This window comes from Cervus canadensis, chromosome 14, assembly GCF_019320065.1.
Source record: "Cervus canadensis isolate Bull #8, Minnesota chromosome 14, ASM1932006v1, whole genome shotgun sequence".
NCBI classification, from domain to species: domain Eukaryota; kingdom Metazoa; phylum Chordata; class Mammalia; order Artiodactyla; family Cervidae; genus Cervus; species Cervus canadensis.
Genome location: NC_057399.1, coordinates 27,856,991 through 27,881,868, shown reverse-complemented (window position 1 = coordinate 27,881,868; position 24,878 = coordinate 27,856,991). Strand labels below are relative to the sequence as shown.

Genomic DNA, 24,878 nt, shown 5'->3' with positions numbered 1-24,878 from the left:
CAGGTCTCCTGCCCTACGGTGCATACTGCTTTCCACTTTGCCAATCAGTCTTTCCCATGAAAGCAATGGCTAATTCCATCTCTCCAGCACTTAACAGTAGACGACTGTTAGAAGGCCCGAGGAACTGGACCACTCATTCTTGGAAGGAGAAAGCAGCTTCATGCTGTTCTTTATTAATGCTGGTTCTTAGAGAGATGTTGAGCTAGATATGTTAAGAATCACCTGGGAAGCTTGATAAAAATACAGATTTTCTATCCTACCCTTGCTTGAAATCCCTGGTTCAAGCCTGAGAATCTGCATTTTTTTTTTTTTTGAGAATCTGCATTTTAAGTAAATGTCCTTATGTGATTCTGATGTTCAGTCAAGAGCAGGAAATGTTGCTCTGGTGAGAACTGGTATTTGTTTTTCACCAGGAACGGTATAACAAGTATCTCTGAGATGTGACGCCAGGTTCAGCTCAGGAAGTCTAGAGGCCCAGGAACATGAGGCTGATGATCACCTGCCACTTACAGACAAACCACATGGCCTCTCTGACCCCTTACAGTTCCCGCCTGTAAAAGTCAGCTGCTCACAGGCGCTTCCCACCTATCTTAGGATATAGTTCTCAAAATCAAGTGAACTAATAAGGGAAGGGGAAAGCAGAGAGATGGAAAGATTCTAAACCTGAGACTGGGCAGTCACTTCTAAAACTTATCAAAGCTTTCTCTAGTGAGTGAAGTAAAAGTCGCGCTCAGTTGTGTTTGGCTCTTTGCGAACCCATGGACTATACAGTCTGTGGAATTCTCTAGGCCAGAATGCTGGAGTGGGTAGCCTTTCCCTTCTCCAGGGGATCTTCCGAATCCAGGGATCAAACCCCAGTTTCCCTCATTGCAGGTGGATTCTTTACCAGCTGAGCCACATGGGAAGCCCAAAGCTTTCTCTAGTGGTGGCCTTTTTCAATGCCCTTGGGGCATGGAGCTGTGTGCCAACTAGGAATGCAGACTTTAGTGCCAGGAAAGCTTGAAAATATGGATCTGCCTCAGGCTCAAGATGCCAAGCTTTTTTGTCCAAGATGAGCAAGATATACCCTGAGTGGGAATTTCCCTTACCAGCATCTTGAACTCCCAGAACTTTCCAAGGTAACATGCTAGTGGTAACATCAGAGTCCATGCTTCTTGCCCATGGAAAGGTGCCAGTCTTAGATAATAGGAAACCTGTATTTATTGCTCTGTCAGAGAACCAAGGTCATTTCAGAAGCAAAATCATCTTTTGTGCTAGCAAAGATACTCACCCACTTCCTTGGAAGGGCTTTGGAAAACTCTTTTCAGAAGGAAAGGAGAATATTTTATAAATCCTCAGCTTTGAATAGAAAATAACTGTTCCTCTAAATGGCATTCTGGTTACTTTTCTCAAGTTCCAAATTGGGAAGAATCTGGACTCGTTCCCACACACAAAAGGAGGTACTAAAATCCTAAAACTAAGAGTTAAAAAACCAACAACTTTGAAGTTTGGGAGCATTTGTTGATGATGTTCTACTGGTTGCCATCATTGCCATCAGTTTTCTAAGAAGTCATGCAATCTGGGGAGTGTATGAATTACCATGCCTAGAACTTGTCCTTTTACAGATAATGCAAAGAATTGCTGGGTTTGTGATGGCCTAGAAGAGCTCCAAGCTGACCACCATCTTGAGTATGACTGTTACTTTTGTTCTGTATTTTTAAAAAGCTAATGTCAATAGTCAAACAAAATAAGGCAATACAATAATGTTTACTTTGCCCAAGAAAGTGTTCTCTGATAAGTTTTCCACAATGACAATACTTGTCTTTTACAATTAGCACTTAGTATGTACCGGAGTGTTGCTAAGCCTTTTGTACACAACCATCTCTTTCTGGAAATTTGGAGTTGAATCCGGGTCTCCTGACACCAACATGACTGTCTCTGCTGTGAACTCTGGAGCTCAGCCTGGTGCTAATAAAGCTGGTTCCTTTACAGGCTGTAGCACAAAAGGAAGAGGCCCCATGGAATGTGTGTACTTCATGTCACAGGAAATCGCAAGTATCTTTCCAGTCTTTTGAGATTTTTCTGGATCCCTCTGCTTGCCATGTGACTGTAAATGCCCTGAGAACAAAAGCCATGTCTATCTTGCTCAGCTCTATTTTGTTTTATATATGATAGGCTTTGAGTATTTATAGGGTAGGTGGAAGGACAGAAGGAAGGAAGGGAGGGAGGGAGACTGGGAAGATGGATGGAAGTAAATGGACAGAAGGAAAGAAACAAAGAATTTCCATTTTGGTATATTTTCTTTGCATTATTACTAATTATATTTTTATCACTCTTGAGTGGCTGTATTTCTGGAAATCTAGGCATTAGGGTATCCCAAGATTTGGGAGGATTCATAAAAACAAAACCACATAAACATAGGCCATTTAGAAGGGGGTGAGTAAGATGTTATCCCAGGTGGCACTAGTGGTAAAGAACCTGCCTGTCAATGCAGGAAACATAAGAGACATGAGTTTGATCCTTAGGTCGGGAAGATCCCCTGGAGGAGGGCATGGCAACCCACTCCAGTATTCTTGCCTGGAGAATCCCATGAAGAAGCCTAGTGGGCTACAGTCCCTGGGGTCACAAAGAGTCAGACATGACTGAAACGACAGCACACATACATAGGAATTACATAAAATTTTAAGATAAAGTTTTAACATTTTCAGTCATCCTATCATTATTAGCACAAATTAATAACTTGCAAAGTATTTATAGGAACACTTTATCCCCACATCTGTGTTAATTAAGATTTAAAATTTTAAGTACTATTAAGTATTTGTAATCCAAATTGTATTACCTTGTTTTCTTCCTGTGGTTGGGGGCTGCTGACGATTACCTGTAAATAGCCGTGTTCAACAGTGCCTAGGTTCTAGCGTTAGTGATCTTATGTATTTACTAAATTCTTACAGCACCATATTGTCTTATGGTTTATATTACTGACTTTACTCTCCAGTTACCTTGTGAATGGACATTTAATTTCCGCTAACAGGTAGACAGTTTATAATACTTTCAAGTTCCATACCTCTTCCTTTGTTTATATTTCACACATGAACTATGTACATCCTAACTCAAGTTTGGGTTTACAGGAGTGCTGTTGAACAAATATTGAATAGGTTGAACTGTCTCTAATTTATACATTTATTTTTATTTAATACCAGATTTTTTAAAGGTATGATAAAGGAAAACTTTAGTTCTTTCCCCGTTTAGATAATCGTTAGTTCTTACATTTTGCAGTTTTCACATCTATCCAGTCTCTAGGCCAGAGAAGGAGACCCAGGTATCTGTGAATTTCAGATTATCAAGGTTCTACCACAGCTCTTTCTCTTGTTTGGATAGCAGATGTGACATGAGGACGCTGTGATGACAGCATTATCAGCACTAGGAGAGCAATTTCTTTCCTGGGCAAGTTGAAACAGGATGTGTGTACATGTGCAATTCAATCTAGGCTGGGCTGGAGCACAGAAGTGCTGTGATTGACAGGTCCCAAGAGCCTCCTTATAAACTCTGAAAACTGAAACTCTCATTTGGACCTCTACAAACTCTCAACCTGTGTGCTGGGAAAAAGAACTCCCACTTGGAGTGGTAAGAATGTCTCCATCAGAAAAAAATGTTTTTCCTGATGGCTCCACAGTTCCAGTTCCTCTGACCCTTCAATTCATCCTGCAAGCTGATGAAAAGTGGCAAGAGCGGGTGTTGTGTGAAACTATAGTATGGAGCAGAAAGGAATGGGCCTTCATCTGAGGCTGTGTCTACGCTTACCAGTGCATCTTGGGACTGGGAATCCTGGGAAACCATCCTTCAGTCCTCACAGATTGAAGAAGTCCAAACATACTATAAGGGTTTCTTTTCACAATTTCTAGGGGACTTTTGGGCTTCGCTCATAGCTCAGCTGGTAAAGAATCTGCCTACAATGTGGGAGACCTGGGTTTGATCCCTGGGTTGGGAAGATCCCTTGGAGGAGGGCATGGCAACCCACTCCAGTATTCTTGCCTGGACAATCCCCATGGATAGAGGAGCCTGGCGGGCTGCAGTCCGTGGGGTCACAAAGAGTTGGACCTGACTGAGCGACTACGCACAGCACAGCACAGGGGACTTTTAACAAGAGGGCCCATCCCTTGGTATTTAAGATGCAATACCTAAAGCTGCGCTGTGAGACTCCTTCCCCCTACCCTCCCACTGTCTTCCAGTTGCCAGGTGGCTCCACTGGGAAGTAAGTACAGTGACTAAAGAGTGACAGGTCCCCACCCCTGCGGTGCAGGCATTAAACCCCTTGGAGAGATTTCTGGTTCAGCTAATGACTACTGAGGAACAAGTCTTAGAGAATTGTATTGTTCCCACCAGCACTGGCAACGAAGAAGTGGGCTGGGTTGTGTATGAGTCAGAAGGCCCCCGTGTCCTGTATGTTAGCATGCTTTGCGTAAGGGAAAAGTGTCAGCTGGCCGACCCGATGTTAATGCTTTCTCCTCTGGGATGGATGGCCTGGCTGCCTTAGGGCCTGTGTTAATGCAGCAGTGCTAACACTTATTATTTACTGAGCACCTCCTGAGTGATAAGTACAATGCCTAGGGCCACCTTTATGACATTTCACTGAGACTTTTTGACTCTAAAATGAACTAGTGACCATAATAACTCCAATTTTATAGACAAGGTCATGGAGGATTAGGGAGGAAAGTTGGCCACAGGCCAATCTCATATGGCAGAGCCAGGATTCAAAGCCAGTCTCACTGGCCCCACTGTACTCTGCTGCCTCTTTTAAGGACATGCCAAGGGGTCCTTCTCCCTGGTCTGGGTGATTCTTTTGGATGGGATGAGATGCATGCCAGGAGACATGGTGTCATGTGAATAGCACAGCACTAGGAAGTGACCTAGTTAGACCTTGACTCTTCCTCTCTGTCATTGAACTACCTTACACAGATCACTTAACTTCTCTGGGCTTCAGTTTTCTCATTTATAAGATGAATCTGTTCAGTGGGATGATCTATAAAATTTTTTCCCGTGTATTTTTTAAGATTGCTTCAAGCTTTTTGTGAGGAACGAATCTGATGAATTATATCAAACTACGTACTAGAGTTTCACCTGATCATTCATTTACTCATTCAACAAATGTTTACTGTGCACTTTCTATGAGCCAGGGCCAGGATAGAATGATGAGTCATTTCAGATACAGGCCCTTCCCTCATGGAGTTTGCAGTGTGTTGCAACAGTCAGGATATTAGCCAAAGCCCTGCTGCATTATTGTGTCAAATACCGTCACCATCATCAAATTTATTGTTACATCTCATTGGGAGGCAGGATGCCCCCAGGCATCATGAGCCACACAATCAGTTACTTCTGTCCTTCCTTTCTGAGCTGACAGCTGCCTCCAACCCGCTTACGTGCAGGACAACTTCGTTTTGCAGTTGGTAAACATTTTAGAGCGTTAATTTTTTAAAATTCTTTTTAATCATGGAAAAGTGACAGTTTTCCCATGAGCCCTGATTTTTGGCCAGATTTGAAGAGCTGAACACAAGCAGTTTGAGACATGGAAAAAAAAAATAACCTGTCACAGTTCAATAGCACATTCTCGAATCTCAGATTCCCTGCAAGGGGTGCCTCCCAGTGTTCCCTCATAACTGCTCTATTTTAAAAGACAGATCCTTGAGTGGATAAAACAAGGATGGGAAGAATTCACTGCCCATTAATGAAAGCTTCACTTGTAGATGAAACGAATAAATCAATAGGAAAGGAGAAGTAAAGGGGAATTTAGCATCTTATCCTGAATGTCTGGTATGAGGAGGAAAAAATGCAAATCCATCACGCAGATCTTCAGAAGGGCTGCCTCAGGTCTAACCACATGGGGCATTTTATCTGCCTCATTGTGGCTCCTGAGGACCACCAGCATTACTGGGCATTTCCAGCAGTGGTTATGTCCACAGATGTTGGAGCCAAACTGTACAAGTGTGAAGCGTTTCTTCACTTAGTGGCCATGTGACTGCATACAAATGACTTAACCTCTTATCTGTGAAAAGAAGCTATCAAATTGTCAAAGTTAGATAATAGATATGTAAAGTACTAAGTGAAGTGCCTGGTACCTTGCTGTTATTCTTCTAAAAATGGAATTTAACTCGCTGTGTCACTCTGCGTCAAGAGCAAGTATATAGAGAAATTTCCCGTCATTTCTGGCTCTAGGAAATGTGTGTGCTTAGGTATGTGCTATATAGCACATATTCTAAAAACCATCAGGAACCCCTTTGAGTGAGTGGCCTTCCTTATCAGATGGCCAACCATCCTGGTGTGCCTGGGATGGAGAAGGTTCCTGGTCTGTTCTTCATTTCCTGCTAAAACAGGGAAAGTCCTAGGCACACCAGGATGGGTTGATTACCCCAAGTTTGGCAAGGCCCTCAGTAGATTTCCGGCAAAAAGGGTGGAGGAAAACCATGATATTAAAGCTGGCTCCAGTGAGAGGCCCCTACCTGACTAAGGCCAGGGGCATCCACTCAACTAGAGACCAATGGGCACTTTCCTTTAGTGCTAAATTTTAGCAAATAGGGGAAGGGGCCTAATTCACTCTCCCTCAGTAATCTGCCCCGAATATTGGACTATTTTGAGTAACCCTCTCTGAAAACAATAGTTCTCAACTCTGGCTGCCCATAAGAATTACCCAATGAATTTAAAAAAAGAAATACTAATGCCTGGCTCCCATTGCCAAAAATTCTGGTTTTATTGGTCTGGGGTGGGGCCTGAGCATTGGTATGTTTAATAAGTTCTTTAGGAGCTTCCAGTGAGCAGCCTGGATTGAGAAACACTAACTTATTTCTAGCTTGGAGTTGGCAACAGGTGCACCATGATTTGTATTTTCCTGAGTGACAAAGTCAGACTTTCCTGATCAGAATCTCAACTGAGATGACTTGATCTGTTAGTAACGTGTGTGGTGTTTTATTGAGTTGATTTGCCCGTGCTGGCATTTCCATTGGAGGAAAATTCCTTTGAGATTGAGTACTCCTCTTTTTTTTTCCCCCCATTTATTTTGTGAGGGCAGTATACTTACTGATATATTGCCTAGCTCAAAGTAATGTGGTTTTAAAGCTTGAGAAAACGCAAGTCTAATTTGAGGGAATAGGGGAGTAGGGATGTTCCTGATGAGAAAAAAATAGACCTGTCTTTGGAGTCAGTTTTTCCCAGAGTTGTGGCTGGCAGAGCTGAGCTGGTATCTTGGTGAAGATGGCTGGTTCTCTGTGCTGGTCAGAGTAAGTCTGAGTGGGCTTCAGGCTGTGTTAGCTTGGATAGGGGAAGGGCAGTTGAGTGGTACTTACAGGCTTTGGAAATAATGGGTTAAAGCTTCTTGCAGTGTCCTGAACCAGGTGACAAATTCTGGCTGCACAACAAGCCAGGTAACCAGAGAAGCAAACTTCAAAATTTGTACTGTATTATTTAATTCTAGGGCTTCCCTGGTGGCTCGGATGGCAAAGAATCTGCCTGTAATTCAGGAAACCTGGGTTTGATCCCTGGGTTGGGAAGATCCCCTGGAGAAGGGAATGGCTACCTGCTCCAGTATTCTTGCCTGGAGAATTACATGGCCAGAAGAGCCTGGTGGGCTACAGTCCATGGGGTCACAAAGGGTTGGACATGACTGATAAGGAGAAATGAGCTATTAAGACATGAGAAGACATCGAAGAAACTTAAATGCATGTTACTCAGTGAAAGAAGCCAAACTAAAAAGGCCACATACTGTGTGAGTCCAATTATATGATAATCTGGAAAAGACAAAACTATAAAGACAATAAAAGGCTTACTGGTTAAAAAAAAAAAAACAAAAAAAGGCTTACTGGTTGCCCAGGGCTACAAGGGAGGGAAAGATGAATAATCAGAACACAGAGGACTTTTAGGACAGTGAAACTGTACTGTATATTACTATAATGGTGGGTACATTGGTTAAAACCCATAGAAGCTACAACAGCAAGAATGAACCCTAATGTGAACTATGGACTTTAGGTGATAATGTGTCACCAGTGTAGGCTTATCATTTGTAACAAATGTCCCATTTTGGTGTGAGATATTGATGATGGGGAGGCTGTGTTTGTGTGGAGACAGGGACTGTTATGAGAACTAGTACTTTTCATTCAATTTTGCTATGAAGCTGAAACTGCTCTAAAAAATGAAATCTGTTTAAAAAAATTTACTGGCAATAGTATGCTTATATAAATGTTAGTGTCAAAGAATTTTTTCTGGAATCTCATGTCCTAAAGATGGAACAGATGTGAATATATGAAATGAGGAAGTGAAAGAGCTATTTTATTTGCTTTTTCCCCAAACAGCTGTTTGTAGAGTGTAGAGATTTTTGCCTGGGAACAAAGCGGGTGAAATAGCCTGGATGAATCCCTCTTCATGCCTGGTCAGCAATAGTAGAAATGCCCAGGGGCCTTTGGGGATGAATCTGAAACTTTGTCTTTGAAGGTGGGGTGAACAAAACCCATCCCCTAAGCTCAGCTTCCCCCAAGGCCAGTGTTAACAGCTCAGCAGTGCACTGCCTTCCCTGTCCTCATTTTCTGTCAAGTCTTATAGCCATTTATTTGCCATGAAGTGATGGGACCAGGTGCCATGATCTTAGTTTTTTGAATGATGAGTTTTAAGACAGCTTTTTTACTCTCCTCTTTCACCTTCATCAAAAGACTCTTTAGTTCCTCTTCACAGTCTGCCATATCTGAGGTTGTTAATAAGCTGATTTTTTAACGTTTATTAAACTTGGATGAATATCATTACACCCATTACATGTGTTCCCAAAGATTCTTATTTAATATTTTGTCTGCACAACAAGTTTTGGTGTAGATTTTCCATAATTTCATATTCTTTAACAATTAGTAGTAGGACTTCCCTGGTTAAGATTTCACTTTCCAGTGCAGGGAGTATGGGTTCCATCCCTGGTTGGAGAACTAAGATCCCATATGCCTTGTGGCCCAAACAGCAAAATATAAAACAGAAGCAATGTTGTAAAAAACTCAAAAAGACTAAAAACAATTGTATTCATTTTTCAACTTTTCCTCTTCTTTTAAAAAATATTTTTTGTTTGTTATTATTTATTAAACTTTACCTCTTCTTTTAGCTGCTTTGGTGAATTTCCTTTTGACTAAAGGTTAAGAAATAGAATAACTGGGTCCAAAGCTGGGCACTGTTTTAAGGCTATTGATCATTATTGTTGTTCATTCGCTTGTCATGTCCAACTCTTTGTGAACCTATGGACTGCAACATGCCAGGCTTCCCTGTCCTTCACCATCTCATGGAGTTTGCTCAAACTCATGTCCATTGTGTCGGTGATGCCATTCAATCATTTCAATCATGTAATCTTCTGTTGCTTCCTTCTCCTCCTGCCTTCAATCTTTCCCAGCATTAGTCTTTTCCAGTGAGTCAGCTCTTTGCATCGGGTGGCCAAAGTATTGGAGCTTCAGCTTTAGCATCATACCTTCCAATGAATATTCAGGGTTGATTTCCTTTAGGATTGACTAGTTTAATCTCCTTGCTGTCCAAGGAACTCTTAAGAGTCTTCTCTAGCACCACAATTCAAAACCATCAGTTCTTTGGCACTCAGCCTTCTTTATGGTTGAACTATCTCATCCATATATGATTACATGAGCCAAGGAAAAACCATAGCTTTGACTATATGGACCTTTGTCAGCAAAATGATGTCTCTGCTTCTGAATACACTATATAGGTTAGTCATTGCTTTTTTTCCAAGGAACAAGTGTCTTGTAATTTCATGGTTGCAGTCAGTTTGCATTGATTTTGGAGCCCCCCAAAATAAAATCGGCCACTGTTTCCATTTTTATCCCATTTATTTGCCATGAAGTGATAGGACCTGATGCCATGATCATTACTGCCAAATTATTCTACCAAACTGTACATGTTTACACTGGTACTTTGCTAGTACTAAGTGTTCCCCTGCCCCTAATGAACCCTTGCTAATTTGAGAGTCCCAAATGGGATTCCATTTTGTGGACTTTTCTTTGACTGAGGTGAGATTGAACATTTATTCAAATGTTTTTGACTATTAATATTTTTCTCTCTGACAGTTACTCATGTGTGCGTATCCACACAGATTTCTATTTGGCCCCTCTTTTTCTGATTGACTTATAAAAACAGTTTTAATATAAAGTTTAGTGGTCCTGTCATATATAGTATGAGCATATCTTCCCTCCATTTTTCACTCTTTATAGTGGGGTCTTAGGAAATCATTTGATGCCTTTGTTTGACTGTTTAATTTATCTGTCACTGTTATGGCATTATAGTTCACTTGCCTTGAAGTTATTAAAAGGAGAGCCATTTCCCCAAAACCCCCTCTAAAGTACACTATGAGAGTTCAGTGGAAACGTGTGTATGTAATTGCAAATCATCAATGTCTCTATCCCCACCTCAAAGAGTTATAAAGAACATGGTTGATTTTACTTGATCATTGGCCCCTTGTGACTCTTGGCAGTGTTTAACTTGTAGGTGAGGATATCCAAGCCAATTCACAATTTATTATGTGGTTGGCTGCTAACAGCTGAGGTGAGTCTGTATGTTTTTTATATTTTTGATCATGCTAAAGTAACTCTGTGTCTCTCTACCCTAAATTATGGCATCCTATCAGATGTCAGACTCAACAGCATCTCATGGGTCTATCTCCAGGTAATGAAATCCAGCTGGAGATTCAGAGTATGCAAAGCCCATGTTTTAGAACAAAAAGGTGTTTCTCTCTAGCCAGTAAATGAAAGTGACTTTTTTTCAGCTATAAAAGGACAAAGGATTTTGAAGTTATCCCACTAGGCAGGGCTTCCTAGACTTGTTTTTTTGGCACCAGGCCATGGAGCTAACCCAGCATCTTCTGAATTTCTTCCATTTTTGTAGCAGTATGCACAGTTCCTTGGATGGGACTAGAGTCACTCCATGCTGTGATGATTAAAAGCCCAAAGTCTGCTCAGGCTAGAGGCAATGACAGCCAGACATCTAAAAGTGTCACTAGCAGACCATTTGATCAGTGTGTGGGGGAGCCAAAGACTTGATCATTTCTCCTTTTAAGTATTTTCATTGTGCTCTCAAAGTTGTATATTTTCCTTTTTGAGGAAAAACATTTAACACCACAAATGTAACAAGAAGTATAAATGGTTCAGAGCTTTGGTGAGAAGTTCTCAAAGATGTCTAGCTTAACTAAGGTATTATTTCAGCCTATTTTCAAAGTTTAAACAGCTCAATGTCATTGGGCCTTCCTTTCTGAGTTATGTTTCATAACTCTGAAACCCAAGTACCCATTCTCATTACTCTATTGAAGGAAGAAATGATCCACCCCATGGTCCTAGTCTTCCTTTCTTGTTGTCGTTCAGTTGCTAAGTTGTGTCCCACTCTTTGCAACCCCATGAACCGCAGCACTCCAGGCTTCCTGTCCTTCACTATCTTCTTGAGTTCACTCAAATTTATGTCCATTGAGTCAGTGATGCCATTCAACCATCTCATCTTCTATTGCCCCTTTCTCCTCTTTCCCACAATCTTTCCCAGCATCAGGGTCTTTTCCAATGTGTTGGTCCTTCGTATCAGGTGGCCAAAGTATTGAAGCTTCAGCTTTAGCATCAGTCCTTCCATGAATATTCAGGGCTGATTTCCTTTATGATTGACTAGTTTAATCTCCGTGATATCCAAGGGACTCCCGAGCATCTTCTCTAGTACCACAGTTTGAAAACATCAGTTCTTCAGCACTCCGTCTTCCTTATAATTCAGATCTCAGCCTTCTTTATGGTCCAGCTCTCACACATCCATATATGACTATGGGAAAAATCATAGCTTTAACTATATTGACCTTTGTAGGCAAAGTGATGTCTCTGCATTTTAATACACTGTCTAGGAGAAGGCAATGGCACCCCACTCCAGTACTCTTGCCTGGAAAATCCCATGGACGGAGGAGCCTGGTAGGCTGCGGTCCATGGGGTCACCAAGAGTCGGACATGGCTGAGCGACTTCACTTTCACTTTTCACTTTTATGCATTGGAGAAGGAAATGGCAACCCACTCCAGTGTTCCTGCCTGGAGAATCCCAGAGATGGGGTCTCACAGAGTCGGACATGACTGAAGTGACTTAGCAGTAGCAGCAGGTTTACCATAGCTTTTCTTCCAAGGAGCCAAGTATCTTTTTATTTCATGGCTGTAGTCACTGTCCGTAGTGATTTTGAAGTCCAAGAATATGAAATCTGCCACCGTTTCCACTTTTTCCCCATCTATTTGCCATAAAGTGATGAGAATGGATGCCATGACCTTTGTTCCTTGAATGTTGAGTTTTAAGCCAGCTTTTTCACTCTCCTCTTTCACCTTCATCAAGAGGATCTTTAGTTTCTCTTCACTTTCTGCCATTAGAGTGGTATCAGCAGCATATCTGAAGTTGTTGTTATTTCTCCTGGTAATCTTGATTCCAGCTTGTGAGTCATCCATACAGCATTTCACATGACATATTCTGCATAGAAGTTAAATAAGCAGGGTGATAATATATAGCCTTGCCATACTCCTTTCCCAGTTTTGAACCAGCCTGTTGTTCCATGTCCAGTTCTGACTGTTGCTTCTTGTCCTGCATACAGGTTTCTCAGGAGGCAGATAATGTGCTCTGGTATTCCCATCTCTTTAAGAATTTTCTCCACAATTTGTTGTGATCCACACAAGTCAAAGGCTTTAGAGTAGTCAGTGAAGCAAAAGTAGGTGTTTTGTTTAACTCCCTTGCTTTTTCTATGTTCCAGTTTATGTTGACAATTTGATTTCTGGTACCTCTGCCTTTTCTAAATTGACCTTGTACATATGGAAATTCTTGATCCACATACTACTGAAGCCTAGCTCAAAGGATTTTGAATATAATCTTGCTAGCATGTGAAATGAGTGTGTTTGTACAGTAATTTGAACATTCTTTGGCATTGTCTTTCTTTGGGACTGAAGTGAAAACTGACCTTTTCCAATCCTGTGGCCACTGCTGAGTTTTCAAATTTGCTGGCATAATGGGTGTAGCACTTTAACAGCATTATCTTTTGGGATTAGAAATAGCTCACATGGAATTCCATTACCTCCACTAGCTTTGTAGTGATGCTTCCAAGGCCCACTTGACTTCACACTCCAGAATGTCTGGCCCTAGGTGAGTGACCACACCATTGTGGTTATCTAGGTCATTAAAAGCTTTTTTGTACAGTTCTTCTGTGTATTCTTGCTACCTCTTCTTAATATCTTCCGCTTCTGTTAGGTCCTTGCTGTTTTTGTCCTTTATTGTGCCTGTCATTGCGTAAAATGTTCCCTTGGTATCTCCAGTTTTCTTAAAGAGATTTCTTGTCTTTCCCATTCTATTGTTTCCCTCTATTTCTTTGCATTGTTCACTTAAAAAGGCTTTCTTATCTTTCCTTGCTATTCTCTGGAACTCTGTATTCAGTTGGGAATATCTTTCCCTTTCTCTTTTACCTTTCACTTCTCTTCTTTTCTCAGCTATTTGAAAGATCTCCTCAGACAACCACTTTGCCTTCTTGCATTTCTTTTTCTTGGGGGTGGTTTTGGTTACTACCTCCTATGTAGTGTTATGAACCTTGGTCCATAGTTCTTTCTTAAGACATTGCTATTTGTTAAAGTCAGAGGATAAAAAGTATGTGAATAACTGAGAACAGTCTGTCTCAAAGTGTGTATTGAATCAGCACCATGTTGGGGCTTTATGTGAATTACCAATAAGAACAACAACAATAACCACCACCACCACTTGTGGTAACCCAGCCATTCACCTTAATACCTAGGCATAATCTAGTCACTTCCTCTTGATAATAACCCATGGGTTAAGGGCTGTTCTTTCCCTGTGCTACAGATGAGGCCAGCAAGTCACACAAAGGTGACTGGCTGAGCCAGAATTTGAACTTCAAACAATCTGACTCCAGAGCCTTCCCTCTGAACTTGATTAAATTTATATGACAACCCCTCAAGATGGGTCATGGTGTCCCCATTTTATAAATGAGAAGCCGAGACTCAGGTTAACAACTTGCAGTAACTTCTCACACATCTGAGAAGTAGCAGAGTTTGATTTTAAACCCTGATTCCAAAACCCTCCTCATGCCTTTCCCATTGAACCATCTTTCTTACACTGCAACGCATTCCTTTGTGTTTAGGACTTTATTCGCTTCAGGAAGAGCTTACAATTGGCCAATAGACAGATACTTAAATGAGCCTGCAGCACATTCCTCTGGGTTCTTTTTGCGCAAGAAGCTACCTGTTTAGCTTGCTTGCTTCATTGTGTGAATGCCTCAATACAAGCTACCTCTCTTTGTAAATAGCTGTAGGAATAAGCTTCCCAGTTCCTTCCTGCCTCAGAACTTTACTGCTGTCCCTCAGCTTGGAAGACTTTGTCCCAAGATCTCTGCAGGGCTGACTCTTCTCAGGTATCAGATCAGATGTCATCACCCCTGTGGGGCTAACCCTGACTCCCTGTATTTGTTTCCTAAGGCACAAAAATTTACCCAAAACTGGGTGGCTTAGAACAACAGGAATTTATTTTCTTATCATTGTGGAGGCCAAGATTCTCAAATCAGGGCTTTGGCAGAGCCATGCTTCCTCTGAAGCCCTGAAGGGGAAATCTTAAGAGTTTCTAGTGGCCCCATCCATTCCTTGGTTTGTAGCAGCATAACTCCACTCTCAGTGAAAAAGGTGGTAAAACTTAAAACTTAACATTAAGAAAACTAAGATCATGGCATCCGGTCGCATCACTTTATGGTAAATAGATGGGGGAGCAGTGGAAACAGTGAGAGACTTTATTTTGGGGGGCTCCAAAATCACTGCAGATGGTGACTGCAGCCATGAAATTAAAAGACACTTGCTCCTTGGAAGAAAAACTATGACCAACCTAGACAGCATATTAAAAAGCAGAGATGTTACTTGGACAACAAAGGTCCATCTAGTGAAGGCTGTGGTTTTTCCAGCAGTCATGTATGGATGAGAGAGTTGGACTATAAAGAAAGCTGAGTGTCAAAGAATCGATGCTTTTGAACTGTGGTGTTGGAGAAGACTTTTGAGAGTCCCTTGGACTGCAAGGAGATCCAACCAGTCCATCCTAAAGGAAATCAGTCCTGAATATTCATTGGAAGGACGGATGCTAAAGCTGAAACTCCAATACTTTAGCCACCTGATGTGAAGAACTGATTCCTTGGAAAACACCCTGATGCTGGGAAAGATTAAAGGCGGGAGGAGAAGGGGATGACAGAGGATGAGATGGTTGGGTGGCATCACCGACTCAATGGACACGAATTTGAGTAAACTCCGGGAGTTGATGATGGACAGGGAGGCCTGGCGTGCTGCAGTCCATGGGATTGCAGAATTGGACATGACGGAGCGACTGAACTGAACTGAAGTGAACTCCACTCCGCTCTCTGCCTCAGTCTTCATATAAACTGCTACTTTGTATTTCTTCCCTGTCTTTTCTTCTAAGAACACTTGTCATTGCATTTAGGGCCTACCTGGATAATCCAGGCTGATCCCATCTCAGCATCCTTACAAGGATGTTTTCCCAAACAAGCTTTCCTTCACAGGTTTGTGGTGGGACTGTTTTCCCAAACAAGCTTTCCTTCACAGGTTTGTGGTGGGACAGGGGGAGCGGTGGTGTATCTTTGGCGGGGGGAGCATAGGGTGCCATTCAACCTGCTCTAGGAAAGCCGTGCTGCTCTAATAAAGCAGCCTTTGCTGATGTCATGCTCTGTGGCAGCATCACCCAGTTTAATTTTTTTCACCATCCTTGTGCTTGTTTGATTCATCTTGTTCTTTTGTCTACTTTTCTGTTGCTTGTCCCTGCCTACTTGAACTCCAGCTTTATGAAGAAAGAGCTGTCTTATTCATGGTAGTGTAATGATCACCAAATATTTGCTGAATGAACAATACCACTAGTCAAATGTGACATCAGCTTGGCTCTCTGATCCTTTCAACAATTTCCAGGATTTTCTTTTATGATATTATTTATGTTATTTGAATTTCACTTGCATATTTTTGGAAATACAAGTATATTATGGGATTATATTTAACACAGTAGACAAATATCAATATATATGCTATCATTTCAGTATAACACTCAAGTTCTAATTGTCATAATAGTTCATTTAGCTTTAACTTTTCCCCCATGAGCAAATCTTCAGAATAATATTTCTTTCTCCCATAGGCTCTGATCACCTCCGGGAGAAAGATGGCCTCTGGGCTGTCTTGGTCTGGCTCTCCATTATTGCTGCCCGGAAGCAGAGTGTGGAGGAAATTGTCCGAGATCACTGGGCCAAATTTGGCCGCCACTACTATTGCAGGTGAGAAGGCCAAGGGTCTCCATATGGACCTTAGGAAATTCCTTAGAAAAGTTTTTTTTTTTTTTTTTTTAATGGGCTAGAATCTTCTGAAGGAAGCATCTTTCAGGAAGATCTGAGGAATACAGAGGCTAGAGGCAGATAACCCCTGAGAGGAGGTTGGGGATGGTATCAAGGTAGTTCCAAATTAGAGGATACAACTTTCCCTACCTCTGGTGACACCTGTCTGTAATCTTTTCATCAGTGCCTATACAGTGGGCAGCCATCCTGAGATGAAATTTGAACTGCAGAGCCTTGAAAGGCCCTCTGGTGGCCATTAAAGTTGAACAGTCAGACCAGGGGTTTTTCTTGTTGGTTTTCCACCTATACTTATCAAGGAAATGGGGGAAGAGACAGAAGCTGCCACAGGTTGGGGTGATTTTTGTAATCTTTCCCCTACCTTTCTTTGTCTTACCTCCCCACTAATGGTCCACATAGTGACTACTAGTGGGTTGGGAGTCTCAACTACCTTCCTGTTGTTGAAGTAAGCAAGGGGGACAGTCTTCTGGCTTGCGGCTGCCAGCTAGATATGTATATCTAGAGATGCTATTTGTTTATAAATAGTGCCAAACCATGGTTTAGGAGGAGCAGTGGTCTTAAAAGATGTTAACTGTGAGGGTGTGGAATTAGGGCAGATAATCTTTGGGTAGTCTCAGCAGCTCTCAGTGTATTAAAAACAGACACTGCCTCATTTGCTTTGCTTATGAATAGTTAACTACTTGGATGTTTGGTTGCATTTCAAGAGCTTAAGGGACAGAAAGAAAGCTTTAGACTTCCCTTATAAGGTGATTGTTTCTTCTCTTAAGAGGTCATTTACTTAGATAAACATCAGAGAATAAGGAGGCTTGCGATATTACTCATTAAAATCAAAGAGGCTGCAGTGCTCTGAGAAATGGAGACAGTCTCACATTCTTGGTTCCTATCTAGTTAAGAAGGCTAAGGATGTGGCAGCCTGCAAATCATCTCGAATTATTCATTGTATTATAAAATAAGAACTGTAAAGGCAGGTAGGAACTTGTTTTATTCTCTAGTATTTCTAACAGCTGCCCCAAATCCTGATTCTTGTGGTCTTTTTTGGCATACCAGAGGGGCCAGTTGGCACAGAAAACCCTTTTATTGTCTGAAGCTGTGCCATAAAATCCAACCTGATAAAATATATTTTGATTGCCAACCTCTGGTTTAGTGAAAGCACTTTGAGTCAGGGATGTGTTCCTCATAATTTGTGGAATGATCATCTAGCTTTCTGCCAGCATTTTGAAGACATGGTGTTATGATAAGTGTGTTTATAATACAGTTCATTTTTTTGTGGCCAAGAGCTTACACGATAGTTACTTTTTTCATAACAAATACCATATTAGAGAATATAATGCAGTGGAGATATAAATTCTTGTAGGGCATTCAATTATGATTCAGGTTTCTGTCCAAAGAGATCACAGAGATAAAGAAAAAGGGAGGAGGGAGGAGGTAAAATGAAAGCAAACATTTCCTCCAGCCTCTGGGAAAGGTAGGTTGCAATGCTTGTGAAGGAGAACTATTTATAGCTTGTTTTCTTGGTGGGCAGGAGACAATCAAATTTGGTTTAACTGATACTGAGCCTGAAGTTGTATCTGAGAACCCAGATGATTTTTCCAGTATGAGTGGACCCTAGAAAGAATTCTGCATTTTAAAATTTCTTTCCTTGAACGTGTGTTGGTAGTGGTGGTGGTCAGAGGGGCTTGTTTGGAGGAGTGAGGGGAAGTTGTGGTAGAACTTACTCATGTGTGAAGATGAGTGTTGGGGCAGCTGGTCTGATGATCTCAACCATGGCTGGACATGACCTGTCACATTCGAGTATTTTCTCAACTTCTAAGACTCTTTCAGAGCCTCTCTATCTCCTACTAGACCCTCTTATCCCATCCTCATACCCTTTTCTGCTTGTTGGGTCTTTACCTTCCCGACAATCTACTGATAAAGAGAATCTAGGCTTAGAACACATGCTGAGAAAGAATGTTCTGAGAGAGTTCCCTGTTGTTTTGTTTCTGAGGCTGGGAGGACACATCTTCTGTAGGAGGGAGAGAATAGAAGAAAGGGATGTAGGTGCAGGGGACCCATTGTTAGACATGTTGGTCAGTAACCTGATGTTTACTGAAGTCTCAAAAGATCTTGGGTGGAGAAAAACTGTCAACTATTCAGATCTTCCCTCTTTAGCTCACTCTCATCTTTTCTGTGTTAAAGAGAGCCCAAATTTGAGATCCCACCACTTGAGCACAGCTGCCCCTCCTAGGGTTTCCTTCTTAAACAGACCTCCCTGGGTGTGCCATCAGGACTTGGTCAAACCCATCTGACACTGGGAAAGACCCTATAGTTTCTTTATGACAGTGACTAAGAATAAAAGTAAGAGCTTTAAGCACCAGTGTCTGGCATTGTGCCAACTACCTGGTATGTATTATCCTATTTAAACCCAGCAACAACAAATGAGATAGGTGTTATTTTTAGTCTTTTTTCCCCCCTCTAATCACCTCCCAGCCCCATTGTTATATGTGATGTTCTTGGCTAGGAGGACCTTTTTTTTTTTTTTTTTAATGGAACAATTGTAATACTTCTTCCAAGTTTCCAAGAGAATTTTATGGTACATTGAGTTCCCTTCCCCATCTCTCTTCCCTGCCTTGGTTCCTCTCTTTCTTCCCTTTCTGCCTTCACCTCCTCCCATATTCATTCCAGTGCTTACAAAAACCACTACTTATCAGAAGCAACAGAGAACAAAACAGAATAGATCTCTTCCTTCCTGGAGCTTACAGCTCTCATAGGCAAAGACAAGAAATAAGTAAATTAATATATAAATAAAGCAAATACATATTGGGATAACTACCAAAAGAAGATGTAAAGGATGATGAGCGACAGGGAGAGATAGAGGGGAGGTGCCTTAGATGTCTTGTCAGAGAAAGTGTTTCTGGAGGTGACAGTAAATCTGAAAACTGAAGGAAGGAAATGCATCAGCTATTGGAATAGCCTGGAGAAGACTGTACCAGGGAGAGGAAACAGCAAGAGCAAAGGCCCAGAGGGTGGAGCATCTTTGAGGACTGGAGAGGAGGCCTGTGTGGCTGGAGCATAGTGAACAAGGGCCAGAGTGAGACGCAGCCAACTCAAGGAGGTGGGCATGTCACATCCCACAGTACTTGATAGACTGTGGTCAGTGTTTTAAATCTTAATCTCAAGATGATGGGCACTTTTGGAGGAATTCAAAGGAAAGGATGGCCATGATTTAATGTTTACAGGATGCTGCTGCTGCTGTGTGGGGAATGAGTGAGGGACCGGGGGAAGAGGTTGACCAGCTGTGGGTTCTTTTCTGTGCTGTTCTTCCACGGAAACAAAACCAGTGATTAGACAACCTCGAGAGGCCCACCGGGTTGCTGTTTCTCTGATTAGATTTGTCTTTAGCCTGTGTCCTGTCCCCCCTCACCAGGTTTGACTATGAGGGATTAGAGCCCAAGACGACCTATTACATCATGAGGGACCTGGAGGCCTTGGTCACAGATAAGTCCTTCATCGGCCAGCAGTTTGCTGTGGGGAGCCATGTGTACACTGTGGCGAAGACAGACAGCTTTGAATACGTGGACCCTGTGGATGGCACCGTGACCAAGAAACAGGTACTTGCTAGGACATTGCCAGAACAGGTTATCAAATGATGGGGGGCTGGGGGAAATGCAAAATGTCCTACAACTGGAGAGGTCTTCAGGGATAGTCTACTGTGAGCCCTTCATTTTATAAACAAGAGCCCTGTAGCCAGCGGAGAGGAAAGCCCTTGGTGAAGATTACCTACCTACTTAATGGCAGTGGGTGGATTAGAACACAGGGCCCTGGCTGTCTGTCCAGTCTTCTTTCCACCTGGTAACTGATAGGCCTCAACACCATGAATAGATTTAGACCCAGCATTTCTCCCTGAAATATGTGCAGCCTGAGTCTCTCTATGTAGCAGCCATGATGGGTGACGGATTCAGAAAAGTTTCCAAGAACAGCAGAATCATTTTCCTTGGGACTGCTGGGTGCAGGGATGTTTCACCTTTTATTACCTTATTTCTTTGAGGAGTGAAGGGAGCTTGGCCAGATGGGTTTGTTACTCCTGATAGGGGAAGAAAAAATTAGAAAATTTGCCCCATAAACCCAAAAAGAAGATCTGTGGTTGAGAAGTATCATGAAAGATAAGTGGCAAAATTGACCACAATTTCTTCTGTGATCTCATCTCTGTGAATTGTGTAAGAGACATGGAAAGCGATTACAATTATTTTTCTTCTCAATTTTGGCAATGTTGGTCACTCTGGGAGCATATTTTATCACTTATAGTCTGAATAAGACATTCTGGGTAATGTTAAGAAAAGTTCCATTCTAAAATTCTCCATTTCTTAACCTTCTTATGCATGCTTCATCAAGTACAGACAACAAAATAAATCAGATGCTGTAGTTTGAGGGGACTAGATATAATGGTAGATATTGCTGTTTTTATTTTGACTAGTGTTTTATACTTAGCCCTTGTCCTCGGGTCCTCTGACTTGCTGATGTTCCAAAGCCCAGTGCCCTGCTGTTATTCTGGTTGTATTCTCGGTCTAGTCTGCTTTAGTTTTACAGTGATCTTTCACCTCTGTCAAAATGTCAGTCTTTTATTCTAGAAGGCCTTCCATAGCTGGACAGACTCATCACAGTCTTACTTTAGAAAGGTGTAGGATAGTGGAAAAACTAGTGGTAAAGAAGTTTGAAGACCTAGAATTGAATCCTGCTCCCGCCACTTACTAGTTGGGAGAGTTGTTAGATTTCTTTGGTCTCTGGTTTCTTTCTCATCTGTAAAACATCTGTGTCACAGAGTTGTTTTAGAAATAGAATGAAATAACATATACAAAAACTCCTAACCTTCATAGAGGGAGTGCACCATGCATCTTTCATGGTTGTGATTTGTTTTGCACAAGAATGCTTTCTTGTAGACCGGATTGAATTCTCTTCAAAATAATACCAGTGAGTCCTAGAGATGTGTAGCCAGGAGCTCAGCATGCCTTTGAACCTCCATGCCTCAGATAAAAGTCCGTTCCAGTTTTGTACCATATTCTCACTTCTGTTTCATACAGAGTCCTCAGAACAAATTTCCCTAATCTAACACTCATTTTGTTGTTGTCGCTATAGAACTCAAGAGTCGTAAAATACACGCTTTCTAAAGTACCCCTGGTAAGTTTTTTCTTCCCCTATGAGGCAGGCTTGCAAACCATTCCTTGAAGGGATTGTCTAGTCGTTGGTAGGTTCTGAACTCTATCTCCTTATGCAAAGCTTGACCTCATTTGTTTTGCTGTTAAATCTACTAACACTCTGTTTTGTTTCTTCTTCAGTGCCCTCAGCATTTGGGTGCTTTTTTTTTTTTTTGACTCCTCTTTAATCTTTCATATCAGGCTAATTCCTCAACTGGATCTCAAGTGTGGCCTTTGATTTATTACTCCATGCCTCTCCCCTTCAACCCTGAATATTGGTTTCCATTTTCACTCTAGAATTTATTGATTTTTTTCCACATTCTTTCATCAGGGCTTCCCTGGTTGCTCAGACGGTAAAGCGTCTGCCTGCAATGCAGGAGACCTGGGTTCAATCCCTGGGTCAGGAAGATCCCCTGGAGAAGGAAATGGCAACCCACTCCAGTACTCTTGCCTGGAAAATTTCATGGATGGAGGAGCCTGGTGGGCTACAGTCCATGGGGTTGCAAAGAGTTGGACACGACTGAGTGACTTCACTTTCACCTGAGCTCCAAGGTGACCATAAATACTATCAAAAGCTGCTCTTGGGAGTTTCTCTAGTAATGAAGGAAGGGTGGTTGTTCATCTTCCCAGATTCTAGGACCCAAGTGATGCCTTCATCAGCTGGTGTCTCAGAGTCACACTGGAGCTTCCTGCAGGTCTGGGTTGGATTCATTGGGGGTTTTGGGAGATCAGTTAACACTCAAGTTCATACCTATTGTCAGAAAATCATAGATGGTTCTTTCACGACACATGGTCCTGTTGGCACACAGGGGAAATTCCTCCACAGGTGGGGCCAATGCTAACCTTTCACTCCTGGGGCCTTTGTCTGAGAATTCCTGGGATGTCAGGATTATCAGCATTCACTTCTGGGGACAATTGAGGCTGGGGAAATTGAGGCATGGTTGCTAAATACACTATCCATTCCTAAAAGACATATTTGAATTTAAATAAACCTGTATTATTTTAAAATAGCTATAAAATAAAATGCTTTGGTGCATTTATTCAATAGATACCTTTTGTCAGTTCAGTCACTCAGTCATGTCCGACTCTTTGTAACCCCAGGGACTGCAGCACACCAGGTCTCCCTGTCCATCACCAACTCCCAGAGTTTACTCAAACTCATGTCCATTAAGTCAGTTTTGCCATCCAACCATCTCATCCTCTGTCATCCCCTTCTTCTCCCGCCTTCAATCGTTCCCAGCATCAAGGTCTTTTCAGATGAGGCAGTTCTTTGCATCAGGTGGCCAAAGTATTGGAGTTTCAGCTTCAGCTTCAGTCCTTCCAATGAATATTCAGGACTGATTTCTTTTAGGATGGACTGGTTTGATCTCTTTGCAGTCCAAGGGACTCTCAAGAGTCTTCTTCAACACCACAGTTCAAAAGCATCAATTCTTCGGCTCTCAGCTCTCTTTATAGTCCGACTCTCACATCCATACATGACTACTAGAAAAACCATATTTCTTGAGATGTTTCTTGAGAGCCTACCAAATGCATAATATTGGTTTTTCTCATGGTGCTGCTTTTTTTACTGAAGTATAGTTGATTTACAATGTTGTATTAATTTCTGCTATACAGAAAATTGATTCATTTATACACACATGTACATTCTTTTTTAAAATATTCTTTTCCATTATGATTTATCATAGGATACTGAATATAGGTCTTTGTGCTATACAGTAGGACCTTGTTATTATCCATTCTGTATATCTTACATCTCCTAACCCTAGTGGTGCAGTTTTTTAATATAAATTTATAACAGCTTCACTGAGATAAATAACTCACATAACATGCAGTTCACCCATTTAAAGTGTACCATTCAGTGGTTTGCAGTACATAGACTTGTGCAGCTGATGCCATGTGCTGGCTGGGTGATCTTAGGCAAGTTACTCAACTTCCCTGTGCCTTTCTCACTTGTCTGTGGAAATAAGAATAGTAATTGTGGCTGCCTCATACAGTCATTGGGAGAATTCAATCAGATAATACATATGAAGTCCTAGTATATAATACACATTAATAAATGATTAACTAAAATAAGTTATATTAAAAGAGCATCCTTAAAAAAATAAAAATAAATTATTTAAGTCAGCAAAAGATAAATAAATAAAAGAGCATCCTTGGGAAAGCAAGATTTTGGCATTTAATGAACTATGCATGCCTGCTAAGTTGCTTCAGTTGTGTTCGACTCTTTGTGACCCTATGTAGCTTGCCAGACTTCTCTGTTTGTGATAAGAAAAGCAGGGGAAAGAATTCAACAACATGCAGCTTTGCAGGGTGTCACGTGAAGACATGGGAAAGCCCCTCAGTTTCTGCGTTATCTGTGAATTGATTCAAACTCACATTTCTCTGCTTCCCCCAACATCTTCTGTCCTCTGTCACACACACACTTCACTTCAAAAAGAAAAAGGATTTTTAAGGCAGCTCTGTGTTGAGGTCAGAGTCAGGGAACAGACCGTGGGAAAATAAAGTTGTTTCACATGTATCTCTAGAGATAAAGAAGAAATGTTTCTCCATTGAAAATGAAATTAAAATCCTGTTCTGGTGATAAGCCACTCCCCCACCCCCTGACCCCCATCCACTCCACTGCTCTGAAAAAGTTCAGCAAAGTCTGTCCTGCCTGTGAGATCTTGTGGAGGTCAGTCAGGGAGCAAGAAGGAGGGACTTCCCTGATCCTGTGACTAAGACTCTGCATTTCCAGTGCAGGGGGCCTGAGTTCAGTTCCCAGTCAGGGAACTAGATCCCATGTGCTACAACTAAAAGATCCTGGCACAACCAAATTGAGAAAAAAAAAAAAAAAAGGAGCAAGAAGGAAACCCCTCACATGAATTCCCAGGGACTTCACTGACCTTACTGTGGCCTGTCAGAGCTCATGGAATTTATTATGGCTGCCTCCAAGTGTCTGATGTTTTTGTGACTGTGGGCACCAAGAGAAAAGTTGATGTGTTCCTTCCACTAAACAGGACCCAAGAGAGACTCTGATTTAGAAATAGTAATTGAATGAGGTATGGTTCAATGATAGAAGCTCATCCTTCGTGGTCCCAAGAGGATATGTCACTGGTTATTTTCTGGTTGGTAAAATCTAGTAACATGAATGAATGATGATGCTTTCTTCAAGTGCAAGTGGAAAAAATAGGCAATAGCTAGCTACTCTAAGAATAGGGGTATAGTTGTTGATTAATATTTGCATAAAGGGTGGCCCAGTCGTTTCTCAAGGATGAATTCATTGTGCAAATACCAAGATTTTCCCTGGTGTTTGGCATATTCTCTCTTCCCTCAACAGTCACTATCCTGGG

At 41.7% G+C, this 24,878-nt stretch overlaps 1 protein-coding gene across 1 annotated transcript in view; it reads left to right on the top strand.

Moving 5' to 3' along the window:
• Positions 1–24,878, top strand: part of PGM5 (phosphoglucomutase 5) — a 187,551-nt gene that overhangs the window by 120,801 nt on the left and 41,872 nt on the right. The window contains exons 8-9 of the mRNA XM_043486905.1: positions 16,171–16,306; positions 19,785–19,968. Coding sequence (XP_043342840.1) covers positions 16,171–16,306; positions 19,785–19,968 — 320 coding nt within the window. The remainder of the gene's footprint in view (positions 1–16,170; positions 16,307–19,784; positions 19,969–24,878) is intronic.